This window comes from Electrophorus electricus, chromosome 25, assembly GCF_041902795.1.
Source record: "Electrophorus electricus isolate QZ-2024a chromosome 25, ASM4190279v1, whole genome shotgun sequence".
Lineage (NCBI taxonomy): Eukaryota > Metazoa > Chordata > Actinopteri > Gymnotiformes > Gymnotidae > Electrophorus > Electrophorus electricus.
The window spans coordinates 1,779,950-1,793,059 of NC_137521.1; the positions used below are offsets into that span (position 1 = coordinate 1,779,950).

The 13,110-nt window shown below is 46.3% G+C and overlaps 1 protein-coding gene across 2 annotated transcripts in view; it reads right to left on the minus strand.

Moving 5' to 3' along the window:
* The window catches only part of igsf9b (immunoglobulin superfamily, member 9b), a 29,640-nt gene that overhangs the window by 2,378 nt on the left and 14,152 nt on the right, over positions 1–13,110 (minus strand). For both annotated transcript variants that reach the window (XM_081707830.1, XM_081707831.1), the window contains 17 exons: positions 10,156–10,302; positions 9,023–9,174; positions 8,497–8,614; positions 7,931–8,072; positions 7,396–7,541; positions 7,103–7,245; positions 6,882–7,022; positions 6,608–6,724; positions 6,272–6,422; positions 5,995–6,106; positions 5,650–5,825; positions 5,277–5,515; positions 5,085–5,169; positions 4,787–4,957; positions 4,387–4,423; positions 383–3,829; positions 72–235 (listed from right to left, as the gene is read on the minus strand). In XM_081707830.1, coding sequence (XP_081563956.1) covers positions 72–235; positions 383–3,829; positions 4,387–4,423; positions 4,787–4,957; positions 5,085–5,169; positions 5,277–5,515; positions 5,650–5,825; positions 5,995–6,106; positions 6,272–6,422; positions 6,608–6,724; positions 6,882–7,022; positions 7,103–7,245; positions 7,396–7,541; positions 7,931–8,072; positions 8,497–8,614; positions 9,023–9,174; positions 10,156–10,302 — 5,688 coding nt within the window. The remainder of the gene's footprint in view (positions 1–71; positions 236–382; positions 3,830–4,386; positions 4,424–4,786; positions 4,958–5,084; positions 5,170–5,276; positions 5,516–5,649; positions 5,826–5,994; positions 6,107–6,271; positions 6,423–6,607; positions 6,725–6,881; positions 7,023–7,102; positions 7,246–7,395; positions 7,542–7,930; positions 8,073–8,496; positions 8,615–9,022; positions 9,175–10,155; positions 10,303–13,110) is intronic.

Sequence of the window (13,110 nt, forward strand, 5' to 3'; positions counted from 1 at the left end):
CCCAACACAGAGGGACTAGAGTGTGAATAAACGTGGTTGTATAGCTGAGGGGCTCAGAGTCAAACTCTTACCTTTTTCTTGCAAGACCTGAGAGGCAGCACTGGTGGGAGGCCAATTTCGCCTGAGCCCTCTGCCTCGCCCCACTCCTGTCTGCTCCAACTTCATGGCCTCCAAGAGACCCATCGAGCACTCAGTGGCATCCCACTCATAACTCTCATCTACTGATGTATTCCTTCTACATGCAAATATATTACACACAATAAGACATGGACATGGAACAAATTAGATGAATGAGCTACAGTGGAATATGAGCAACAGTGGAACTAAAAACAGTCAATGATGTCAGTCTCTCCTTGTTGAGATGTTTGTGTATCAGCTTCACCTTTTTGACCTCTGCTCTTGCAGGTCCAATTCTGCTTTGTGCCTCTCACTCTCCTCAGTAGTCTCTGGAGAACTCAGTAAGGTGGGAGTGATAGAGAGTGACTGGCGGAGGTGCCCATGCCCATAAGGTCCCACGCTGCCCCTGCCACTGCTCTGGCTGGCATAACTAGCCCGACCAGGTTCTGCTCTATTGTCTCGAACATCTACATCTGTACTGGACTTACCCATGCCCACCCATCCATGTAGCTCTCTCTGAACCTCATGCCTCCGTGGAGGAACGGCTGGTTGGTATGGTGAGGGCCAGCTGTAACCCCTGGGCAAGAATGGTCTTTGAGGACCTTTTCTAGGGTCCATAGGCCAAAGATAACCCCCTCTTGCCACTAGTCTAGGTTGGCCAAATGGCTGAGTGTGATCCAGTGGGACATACTTGTGTTGGACTGATCTGAGGGTCTCTGGATATGACAATAGGCACCTGGAAGACTCTGGAAAGATTGTGGCCTGTCGCCGTGGATCTGACCCTTGTCCAATGGGTTCCATGAATTTTGGCGGATCTAGCACTTGCGGCCCATGTGTATGTGTGAGGTAGGAGGGCATCATGTTTGATCTCTCATTGTAGCGAGGTCTTTGCAGATTGAGGTTGCTGAGAGGTTGAAAGGGCACTGGCACATGCCATGGATGACCAGGTCTCAAGTAAAAACCTCCAGACGTGTGACCTAAACTGTAAGACTTGTCCCTTATAGCTCGATGGGGAAACTCATCTCTGTAACAGGTCTCGGAGACATATGTCCTAGGGCTTTCGTAATGCTCCCACTTTTGGGAGCCTAAACTAATGGACTTTTTCAGAAATGGATGGTGCTGACCCATGCCTGAGAGTGTCCTACATGGACCAATGCTGACAGATTTCTTCATAAAAGGCATGGGAGCTTGAGAGATCCGTGAGGTTATTTTGTTAGTCCTTATATCCTGAGTTTGAGATATTTGAGTTTGTTCTGATGAAGATTCTCCAAAACTTCCAGTTTGACTGGGGCTATCAGAAACTCCTATTCCCTCACTCTTAGCAGTACTCACTAAAGTCTGTACAGGGTTCAACTGAGTGGACTGGAGTTTATCTGAACTTGAGCACTTTTGAGAGAGCAATAGCTGAGAACCCCTTACTTCATGAGATAAATTTTGTGCTATATTGATGTTTCTTTTTAAGGACCCTGAATCTTTGTATAAAATCTCTAAAGAGGGCTTCAAACTAGGCACATCTTCTAATTTAGAATGTCCCACAGGAATAACTGAGATCTTGCTGTCTACCAAAACTCTATTTTGATGGCTATCATTAGCCTTCAAGTGGTCTTGACCATGACCGTGGGACTCCCAGTTCTTAGGGGTCACTTCAGGTTCATCTCTCGAAAGAGCACAATTTTCTGGCTCCGTGCTGGGCCAGGTAGATTCTGCTGGTTGACTTTCCTCAATAGGTTCATCTACACTCATCTCAATGAAGCCTGGCAGGCTCAAATACTCCAGGATAGCACTCGTTTGCAGAGGAGATAGCCTGGCATGTTGTGGAACAATCTTGGGTTTCAGTGATTCTGACAAACTTACAACAGAAAGATTGGACTGATCATTCTCCCCCTCATTTTCAAGAAAGGACAAAGGAGAAATGCAGCTAGGGCTGTCACTGAAGACACATTTATCGCTCTTGCGGGACTGTGTCCTGACACCCTCCTTTTGTTCCCCAGGCTGCAGGGATGAGGAACTGGGCTCGTCTCCAGCTTTGCTCTGACTCTCTCCCAGCTTCACTTTGGCTACAGTTTTCTGATGATCATAGGGAAGGGTGGAGCAACCGGAAGGACTGTGGCTCAACCTTCCCCCCTCAAGCTTCATCTCCTCTCTGTGAGTGTTTTGTTTGGGGTAATGGTGATCAGCGGTTGTTTCTGCCACAGAATGTCTTCCTCTCTCAGATTCCATCTCAGGCGGCTGGGGACTAGAAGAAGCAGGACGTGAGGATCTGGACACACCTGCTTGTGTGTCAATTTCTCTGTCCTTCCTCCAGTCTTGCTCTGCCAAAGTCCTTGAGCAAGAAAGCTCCTGCTCCCTGTCTGTGGGTCTTTCTGAACAGTTGCCCTTCGTCTTGGCCAGGATGGGTTCACAGGGAGAAGAACTATCCATGCTGGGAGAGGGGACTGACAAGGAAGTGTACTGCGCGACTTGTGAACTTGAGAAGTCTCTCGCCGTTGAGTTCTCTGCCGCTGTCAACCCTCTCGGAGGTGTGTCCGTTGTCTGGTGTGCATCTCCTCCTGCGAGGCTGTGTACAGCTGCTTGGTTGGTAGGTGAGGTCACAGGGCTGATATCCCACTGAAAGCAAGAAGAGGAGGACGGGAGTAGCCTTTCCATGGGACTACTGGTGTTGCCAAAATAACAGCCTCGCCGGTAGTCTGAAACTCGTTGGGTCAGGCTGTTAGGTCTTTGGGTTTTTTGCCGGAGCTGGATGTCCTGAGGTTTCCATATGTGATCCTCCGACTCAAGCCCTGCCCATCTTTGCAGAGGACTGGGGGACTCGGCACGCTTTTGCTCTTTTTCCTGCTCCTCTGCTCTCCGGGTTTTGGTGTAGCCCTCCAGCTCCCTCTCCATCTCTTCTCGCTCCTTCACTAACCTCAGACACCTACCGAGGTTGTCCCTCTCTTGCTCACTTCCCAACTGAGAAATTATGGTGCTTGGTTCGGTTAGCTGACTGTCTGTGTTCATAGGCTGGTAACCAGCATGGTGTGGTAAAACATGGGCCCCCTTGGTTAGGCTGGGGAAGATGTCTTCCTGATGGCTTGTTAGGGAGAACTTCTTCAAAGAGCCATGAGACCTATTCTCGCTGCAGTCTGAGTAGAAACTGGCCTTCTCCAGGAGAGCCTCTGAGCAGCCCTGCTCATCATCAGTGTAAAAGCAGCCATGCAGGGGGAGATTTCTGGCCATGGCCTTTACCCTGCCTGGGGACTGTGGGAGCCTCTCAGGTTCTGCCGAGTCCAAACTCATCCTTGGAGGTGATTCCTGACTTGCATTGTTCTCTGACTTAAATGGGCTGGATTTGGGAGAATCTCTGTAAGGGCCACTGTTGCCTTCTCCACCAATGCCTGGGGACTGGGGAAATTCCTTTTTAATGTCTTTCGATGTTGAACCCTCTGGGTATGGCTGGACAATGAAACGGCCATCGGGACCTCTGGATATGGACTCAATAGCGGAAGTCTGGGCTGGGGAGCAACCGAGGTGGCTCTCAAAGAGAGCATAGCGTGGGGTTGGAGAGGACGAGGAGAGCAGCTGCTTCTTCTGGTCCTGGTAATCGCTACGGCTGCCCTTATCGAAGGAGGAGTGGTCTGAGCGGTCAGATGAAGAAGAGGTGGGGAAGAAGATCAGGGGAGGGCACAGTTTCATCTTCAGCATACTATCAGGGCTGTCAGCAGGCAAGCGAGCTCTGCGTGGAGAAAAAGAATGGGAACAAATTATGAGTTAGTAATAGGATCCTCATTTGGGGGAAAAAAAGCATCATGATGACCTAGATATTTGGATTACATTTCACTGCGAGTTATACTGTGTATGACTATGTATGTGACAAATAAACCAAACTTGAAACTTACATGTAATTGTGCTTGTGTTTTTAATGGAAAAAAAACCAGCATGTACTTTGTTAATTTATAATGAAAGACACAGCAAAAGGACTCATGGGGGTAAGTAGGGGTCCTAGCCAGTATATGTATGATGTACCTAATAAGGTACAGATAATAATATTATCTGGAAACATATTAAAAGGCAAAAATAAAAATAGCAGTTTGCAATATTTACAGAGGCCAAGATCATAGGCATATAGTTTAAACTTGAAAGTTGTTCAAACGTTCAAATTTACTTTAAAGCTGAAAGGTTCAAATGTTTTGTCCAAACACAAGAATGAAATAAATCATGTTTAATTTTCTTATTAAAGTGTTGATGATGGAGAGACTTTGAGAATTGCTTTGAGTACAGATGGAGACTTACTGTGGGGATGAGCTCTTCTGGAAGGCAGATGGGATATCTGAAATGGTGAGTTTACATCATGCAACACAATGAGATTACAAAAACAATCTTAATTATTGAAAGTAACTTGCTCGACAATAGTGCTAAACGAAGACAGGCAGTAACTGTGTATTGGTCTGTCCATGTTAAAGTCGGAGATGTTAAAAAAATATAGGCAGGAAAACTGACAAAACCTTAAACTGATGCCAGTATGTTGACCACACCTTTCTACATCCCTAGTGTAATCATTTACATATGCATTATTTACATATGCAAAATATGCATTATTTCCGTGTTTCCACCATGTCCAAAGGAGATTTAGAAACATGTATGTGTATATTCCACAGCATACGGCTATGTTCCACTCCTGTGCTATCTTTACCTTCTCGTCTCTTCCCGCGGCGTCGCTCCCGCCTGTGGCTCACGACACATGCTGCTATCAGTGACAGGACGATCGCCACAAACAGGAAGCACACACCTCCGATCATGCCGGCTAGCAGGGGCTCAGGAGCAAAGGCCAGCAAGCTGGGGGGAGCTGGGTACATGTCCATACCTGAGGATCATATGCAGATAAAGGTGTGATTTCTGGTGGCCAATGATAGGAAAGGTCATTAGAGGTCATTACGCTAATTATCATTGTGATTTCACCCTTCATCAAAAGATTCACAGTGGCCATTTACCTTTTGTGGAGATACTGACGAAATCACTGGCCTCACTGACCATTTTGTCTCTACGAGACAGCAGTCGCAGATCATAGTTAGAGTCCTATGTAGGAAACAGATCAACAGAATAAATCTGCATGCTCCTATTTTATCTGTGCCCGGCTGGATGTGGGTTTTATACAGTGTTACTGAAACATGTTGAAGAATTACCTTCATCAAGCCCTGCACAATCATTTCTGTGACATTGATGTTGATTGCTTCATCAAGCGTAACCCACTGGCTCTTTTCCTGCCTCGCCTGGAGGACAAAGGCCGTGATTGGAGGTGACTCATGAGGGGGTGCGGTCCACTGCAGCAGCACCCCCACCACTGTGCGGTTGATTGACAGAGAGGTGGGAGGGAGTAGTGCTGTGAATGTGGTTACTATAGTGGGTGGATCTGTTGGCAGACCTGAACACGAAAAAAAAAAAAAGAGAGATCAAGGTTGTGGAAAACCATCTGTTACTGAACTAATGTAATGCTGTACAGGGTCACCAGCACATCTCACAGGTCCAGACATCAATGAAGGAAGCTTTGATACTAACCCCGTGTCCTGGTGGTGACGATCTCACTGAACGGGCCAGATCCCAGCTTGTTCTGAGGCAGAATGCTGAACTGGTAACTGGTATCAGCCCGGAGATCCGTTACAAGGAGGCTGGATTTAGATGCGGGCACAGGGAGAGAGACCCATTCATGCTCTCCCCTGGCAGTGGGCTTCACCCTGAGTGACACAACATCAAAATGAAACATTAACCAACCTCACTAGAGAGACACAAAACAAACAGTTAGGTCAAAAACAGCTGAACAGGGACCTGCAGGAAACAGGTGAGCAAAAATATTTCATGCCACGGATGAAGATAAACAGCCTGGACCAAAATTAGGCTACGTACCAGATGGTAAACATCTGAGTATATCCTCCATCAAATCCAGGCTCCCAGGACACATTGGCATGGTTCATCCCTGGATCCACAGAGACCCCAGTGACAACATGGGGACTTGTGCCTGCCAAAGAGATTAAATGAACAGCCAGTCCAGAGAAAGAAGTGAGAGTTCTACCACTGTATTAGACACAGAACCCCATGCATTTGAAATGACTGTGGGGGATGCTTATAACAACTGACCCATTAACGTTGCTAAAAGGGGACATGAGCTTTGTTCTGTACTCACCTAGCACTAACACCATGGTGCGTATGCTGACAGTGGCCACACGGTTGGTGGCACGGCATTCCCAAGCACCATGGTGGTCTTTGCTTAGAGGACGCAGGACCAGAGAACCATTGGATAAGATGGCATATGGAGAGCGAGGATCAGCAGCAACCTGGACCACAAGGTCAGAAATTAGAGAATGAATCACACTGGTGTATCGACAGTGATCTAAACATGACTCAGTATATAAAAAAGGCCTTTTGATATGAAAAAAAGGCCTTTGGGGGAATTTCTGAATGCGATTGTGTTTTTTTATAGCTTTTTCTACATTATTAACTTGAGATACAAGGTGCTTACTTTGACCCAGGTGATATTAGGAGATGGGTCTCCAAATGCTTGGCAGGGAATCATTAGGTCTCTACCCACCTCCTGCAGGTACTCACTCCTGGGGGCCACCTGAAAAGAGGGGGGATCCTGTAAAGAAAAGGGGTTGTTAAGCAGGGCTTAAGGAAAATTCTTGGAGCAATCCAGATCTGGTTATGTGTACAGTAATTCACAGTTAAAATAAGCAGTTAAAATAATCTTTCACATAGCAAAATAGTGACACAGCCCTTCAATAATTCTACCATACCTCCAGGATAACTTTGGTGGGTTCGGATTGGCCCATGGTCCCATAGCTGTTGTAGGCAGTGCAGGTGTACGTGCCTACTGCGTCATCATTGGCTATGGCTATGAACACGGAGCCCTCTGAATTGACCGTCCACCCTGGGTACTAGGCAACCAAGAGAGACAGGTGAAACTTCACTGTTGAGGAATAAAGTTGATGGCAGAAGAGGTGCTTTCTTGGTGTACCTGGGCTAGGTCCAGTGAGAGTCCATCTTTGGTCCAGTTCACAAACAGCATGGGGGGCTCAGCTTGGACTGGACACACAACCGTCCCGCCCATGCCCACAGGGAGGTAGGTCTCCCCAGGCATCCGCACCACCCGTGCAGGGTCTGAGAAGAATAAAGGACAGACCGAAGGATGGACACGTCATGGACATGCAGTGGCAAACTGGAAATTTGCGGATTGCAAATCGACAAGAAGGCGTAACCTTCCAAACCCCCGCCGGGACACCAAACTCGGGGACTCATCTGAACACTCACGTTTCACTTTGAGGTGGGCAGTGGCGGAGGGTGGAGTTAGAAGGCCATTGGTGGGTATACAGGTGTAGTTTCCCGAGTCTTCTGGGATTACACTAGGGATTACGAGGGTGCCATCCACTAGGACCTTCACTCGTAACTTCAGAGATCTATAAATAAATGCATAAAGTGTCATCAAACACTGGTCTGTTTTTCTGTTTTATAAAATACACAGATATGTTTTGGTCTAGTCTACTTAATAACAAAGCAAATGACTCCATATCTCCTTGAAAGATGATTAGACCTTCAACCTGCCACATCAGTAAAACAGCACCTACGTGGCTTGAATATGTTGATTACTAGAACACTGGATACTCACTATAAACTGTCTAGAATTATAGGTGGTGATTAGGGCATAATATTGAACTAAATTACAGTTTCGATCATGAGTCATACTTCTGGAACTCCATTTCATGTATACTGAGGAAAACTGCCTTATGAATTTGCCATGAGTTTATCATTCGCTCCTATATTAGTACTGATGAAGTATAGAGCTCACTCAATATGATAGACATTCTCTCCTTCTTTCCACCATTCATATGTGAGGTTGGATGGGTATGCATCTGCTCGGCACTGCAGAAATGCATCCTGGGACATATTCATGGTGGTGTCTTCTGGGGGAACGATAATGACTGGAGGACCTGCTTGAAACCAGGGAAGAAGTATGAAATTCTGAAGTCTTTGATTCTATAAATCTTACTAGACAAGAATAGATGAAAGACAAGAGATGTTTAACATCTGATACACTGAAGGCACAGATTGACTTTGCTGGACAAAGTCAGTTACTGCTTCCAACAACAGGTGGCACTGTTCAGTCGTTAAATTTGAAAGCGGCCTGCAACGGGTGTCTCTGTCCTTCTGTGATGCAAGCTTTAAAGTAAAATGAACATCAATATACCTTTTACCACCCAGATAAGGCTGAGGGATAAGGGAACTACCACATTATTCACTGGTTCTCTAGGTTGGGTTAATGCCCCCAGAGCAAACTGAACATGATTAAGCTCCAGTGTGCTCATTAGTACTACTGGTGTTCTTGTCCCACATGGATGAGACAGGGACTCTGACCTTTAACCTGCAGCTGGGTAATATGGGTCAGGTTTCCCTCAGAGTTGGATACATGACACTTGTATACTCCTGCCATCTCCCTGGTAACGCCAGTCAAACACAAGGATGCATTGACTACCTGAGGAGAAGACGAACATCCAGGGTTAAAAGAGAAACCGAGTGCATGCACCTGTGCAACATCAGTGGCAATGAATGACTGAAGTAGTTTTCCTGTTCCAGTCATTTATTTGCATGTGCAAACCATTTTACCCCAGTCTCATGCACAAACGCATTTAAAGACATAGGCGCTAACACTTTGCCACTGGGGCAAATGTACAGTTTAAGTCACAAACTATTTTCTAAACAGTCTCCCTGCTTCTCTCCCTCCCTTTTTTGAACCCCCCACTCTTTCTGAATCAAAACTGAGATTATAACCTCATATAGTGTGACTGAGGTGGTCGTTGTCTGCAACCTCCTCCTCCTAATGAACCGAAAATGCTGTTCCTTTCTATCAGCTGCTGCCAATGTGCAAGTTAAACTTTGGCACCTGGATCTTGTCATGTGACTCCACTTTGCCACCATCCTTTCTCCAGGTGACAGTGGGCATGGGGCTGCCATGGGCGCCACAGCTGAGGGTGAGAGATTCCCCGAGTAAGACCTCTAGAAAAGCCGGGGGTGTCCTTAAAAACACTGGAGGAGCTGCAGTGGTGAGAAAAGCAATAGACCATTACAGTGCATCAAATTTGCACAGTATTTACTTCACACTCATGTTCTACAATAACAGCCTCGTGAAAACTTGTGTTAAGATCCTGTAGACCTACAGAGACTTGAAAGAGACAATTCATTACCTGCAAACAATGATGCTGTGAAGTCTATGAAGTCTGTTTATGTGAGAATGAACAGACTTCATGCATTCAGAATGTTTAAGCAGAAGCGCTGAAAGCATGATTTATTGCTGAGAATTTCAGTAACAGGCAAGTGAAAAAAAGGGCTCCTCACTGAATTACTGCTGGGAAATGCGTAGAGGTGACAATGTTTGTCAGCCTCTTGCGGATGTGTGTAAAAAGGCAAGGAGAAACAGAGGAAGAAGGTGTGAATGTGAAGTGTGGTGTAGTTTCACAGAAACACACAGGAACCATACAAATACATTTCACTCTCTGACACAGCGGTTAGACGGTTAGGCTCATTCCTAGATACAAAGACTGTATCATGCACACAACTTGGCTACTCTTTCAGCAAGGGCTGGAAAAGGTTAACTAAGACTTTGCAACACACAGCACATTAATGACACCATTACAAATGCAAGCTACATAACCAGTGAAAGATTTAATTCGTTACATGCACATAGACAACATATTTAATGTTAAACTGAGATATGTTTTTAGGATAAATACATATAAGGTAGGTATTTTCATAAATGGTTACTACCATGCTTTCCTACTATTACCACCAAATTAAAATTAAAATGAGTATTGTAAATATAATGTTACTGCAATTCCCATCAAACCATAACATTCAGCATATTTTCTTGGTTTCTAGGAACCATTGTTTGTAGTTTTTAATTACTGTCTATAGCAAGAAATAAATTGTCACACAGGAAGCCTGCTTCCATCTGTTGTTCAGTGTCACAAATAAATCCTGTCAGAAGCTGTAAGCAAGCCGCACAAATGCTCGTCATACCGGCGATGGAGAGGAAGGTCCACGTGCCATTCCTGAACTCGTCTGAGGTTCTGTCCAGCAGGAGGATACGACACTCGAACCAGCCCTCGTCCTCCAGTGTCAGCCTGTCCACCACCAGGGACGCCCCCCGCGCCAGAGACACACGTCCTGAGGAGGTGCAGAGAGAGGCGCAGAGGGTAATGGGAGACAGACAGAAGATAGAGAACCCTTTGAAACCATTATAAAAATCAACTGAGGTAACCTCAGGGCAAGAACCCAACAGAAAACCCCCCCAGATGACCTAACATCACAGCGTGACATAAACCGCTGTGTTACAGCCATCGCCCATCAACACCAGCAGAGAGGTGCTTGTGTAGTTAGCTGTTGCAAGAGCAATTAGCAAAGACAAGAAACGTCAAACCATTTAAGATCAGAACACCTGAAAAGGCAGTTATGCCCGGTGTTTCGTTCTAAGGCAGTGTGTGTACAACCACGCTCTCTGATACATGCTGTTCGAACTTGACAGACTCAGTCCTGTCACAAACAGCCAAGCACAATGCAGGCACTGCTAACTCAGCAGTGCCTGGCGGGGTTTAGCCAGAGAACTAAAACCATGAGACGCAGCACGACTAGCAGTAACGGCTACAGGAGAACACCCAGTCACGCAATGCTCAAATGCCAATTTGGAATTTGGAAGGGTGGTGCAGATGGGATGGAGAATGCGCTAGAAGAAATGAAGTATATACACTACACACACACACACGCCCCTCTCAAAGCTGACTCTCCTGTTTTCTGCATGCCACTCTTCTTTTCTCTTCATTTTACTTCATGAAACTTGATCTTTGGGTTGCCTGGTTACTGAATCCCCCCCCCGAAACACATCTTTCGTTCTCTCCCTTTCTTTCTTGCTTTTCTTTTTTACATTTCAGGGACTTCAAGCGATAACTCCGCGAGTGCTGAGAGGACGCGGCCATTCGCTCTTCCCAAGTGGCGTCCGGTGGGATTTGAAATCAAGCCACAGAGTACCGTAGAGACGGCACGAAGAAAGCCGAAAACGAAAATTACTCAGCGCAGTTGTGGCAAGGGAAGTACAATGCATCCACTTCTGCCTTTTCATTGTGTTTGGACGGCATCAAACGCACCTCCCCAAGCTTCCTCGGCTCTTTCTGGAGCACACTTGCCGGCCTCAGCCAGCGACAGCTCAGGAGTCCACGTGAATGCTACCACCAGTGCAGTAGTGAACTGCATTGTGCGCTCTGTTCTGTATTGTTCCAACTCTTTGATTGTTTGTCACTACTCATTGAGGGTAGTTGAATTTTATTTTTAAACCTTACATGCGTAACGATGATGAAACTAAACACACACACACACACACACACACACACACACACACACACACATCTGTCTCTTTTGTCCCCGTCCTCCATGTCTGATGTACGATTAACGTCCAACAAGCCAAACCCTCGCCATGTGAGAGTCCTTTACAGCACCGTAGGACATTTTTGCTTGCTGTAGGCCAGGCCAAATTCATCATATGGCTTCAGCCTTTAGTATGTGAGATCTATGGCCTATCGCCTCCGCAGGAGAGCGCTCCAGGTATTAAAAGCCATGCAATTCAATCAAGCTTGCGATCTTTGAGCCTAAGGGACCTGATTTTGAAGCCACCGCCCATGCTTATGTAGTGCATACGCTGACTTGAATGAGCCTCCAGCAGCCCCTGGGCTGTGGCTGAATGCAAATGCAGGGGTTAACTGCTGTATGCACGATCCGCCGCTTCCTCCCCCAAAGGAGGCGTCTCTCTTCAAAGGAGGGTCTGTGTTTACGTTGTCGTAAAAAAGGGGGTTGGGGGGGGGGGGGGTGCGTGCAGTGATCCCGGATGATGAAGGGAAAGAAGGGAAAGGTGGTTATTAACGGAGCGGAGAGAGGGCAGGCGTGCACGGATGTGATAGCAGGTGTGGTGGCACCTGGCCTCTTATCTCCCACGCGAGCTCCTCCCTGCTTTTCCTTTTCCTCTCTGCTGGTTTATGGGCCAAGCAGCAGCAGTGGGAAAACCAGTCCCACACTGCAGTCCTAAAAAGCTATTCGTCATACTGAACTGCGGAAAAAGAACCCGGGACCGTCGTGGACTTTGACTTCCAAGTCCGCTTCACAACGGCATTTGAATGCACTCAGTTAAAGAGCGAGCGCTGATCTGCATGCATGCGCATACGCTCGCAACGCACACGCGCGCACTCGAATGAACTGTATGGACGTGCGATATCTTCAGCCCTCGCTGCACATGTGATGCCAAATGGCGCTGTGGGAATACTAGCCCCTCTGTTGGATGCTTAACCCTTTCCTGCCACGGTCTGTCCATCCATCAATGGGAGCAGAATGTGCTCTAAATTCTAAATTCTCCCCCTCTAAATTCTCAGGTTACCATAGAGATGAAACCATGGGCTAGGAGTTTGGATTTGAATTCAGTTGCTGTAGAAACAGGACAGGGTGAAGGAACGGGGGGGGTGCGTCACGGTACGGGGGGAGTGTTTGTGATTTTAAAAAATGTTTTGATTCAAATTGGGTAAGAGGTTGATTACAGACAAGGCTCATGGCAAATGGAAGAAAGGGAGAGAACACAGAGTGTGTGAGAGAGAGAGAGAGAGAGAGAGAGAGAGAGAGAGAGAAACAGAAATAGAGACTAAAGAGCAAGGGAGGGGAATGTTTTTATTTGAATCGCAGCTCAAATAAAAAAAATCTGCTGTTTGTTTGGGTTTTAAAAAAGTAAATTATCTTTTGGGCACTATAACCTAGAAAAAAAGGTCGCGCTCTTTAAGTTGAACGAAAAACAAAAACAAACAATAATACAATATGCAAACGTGTATATCTAGCACTTTGCTCATTTTGGAGACAATGTTCTGCTTTTATACATACAACCCCCCCACCCCCCCCAAAAAAAAACCCAGCAAAAAAAAAAAACCTAACCATAAAACATCTAGC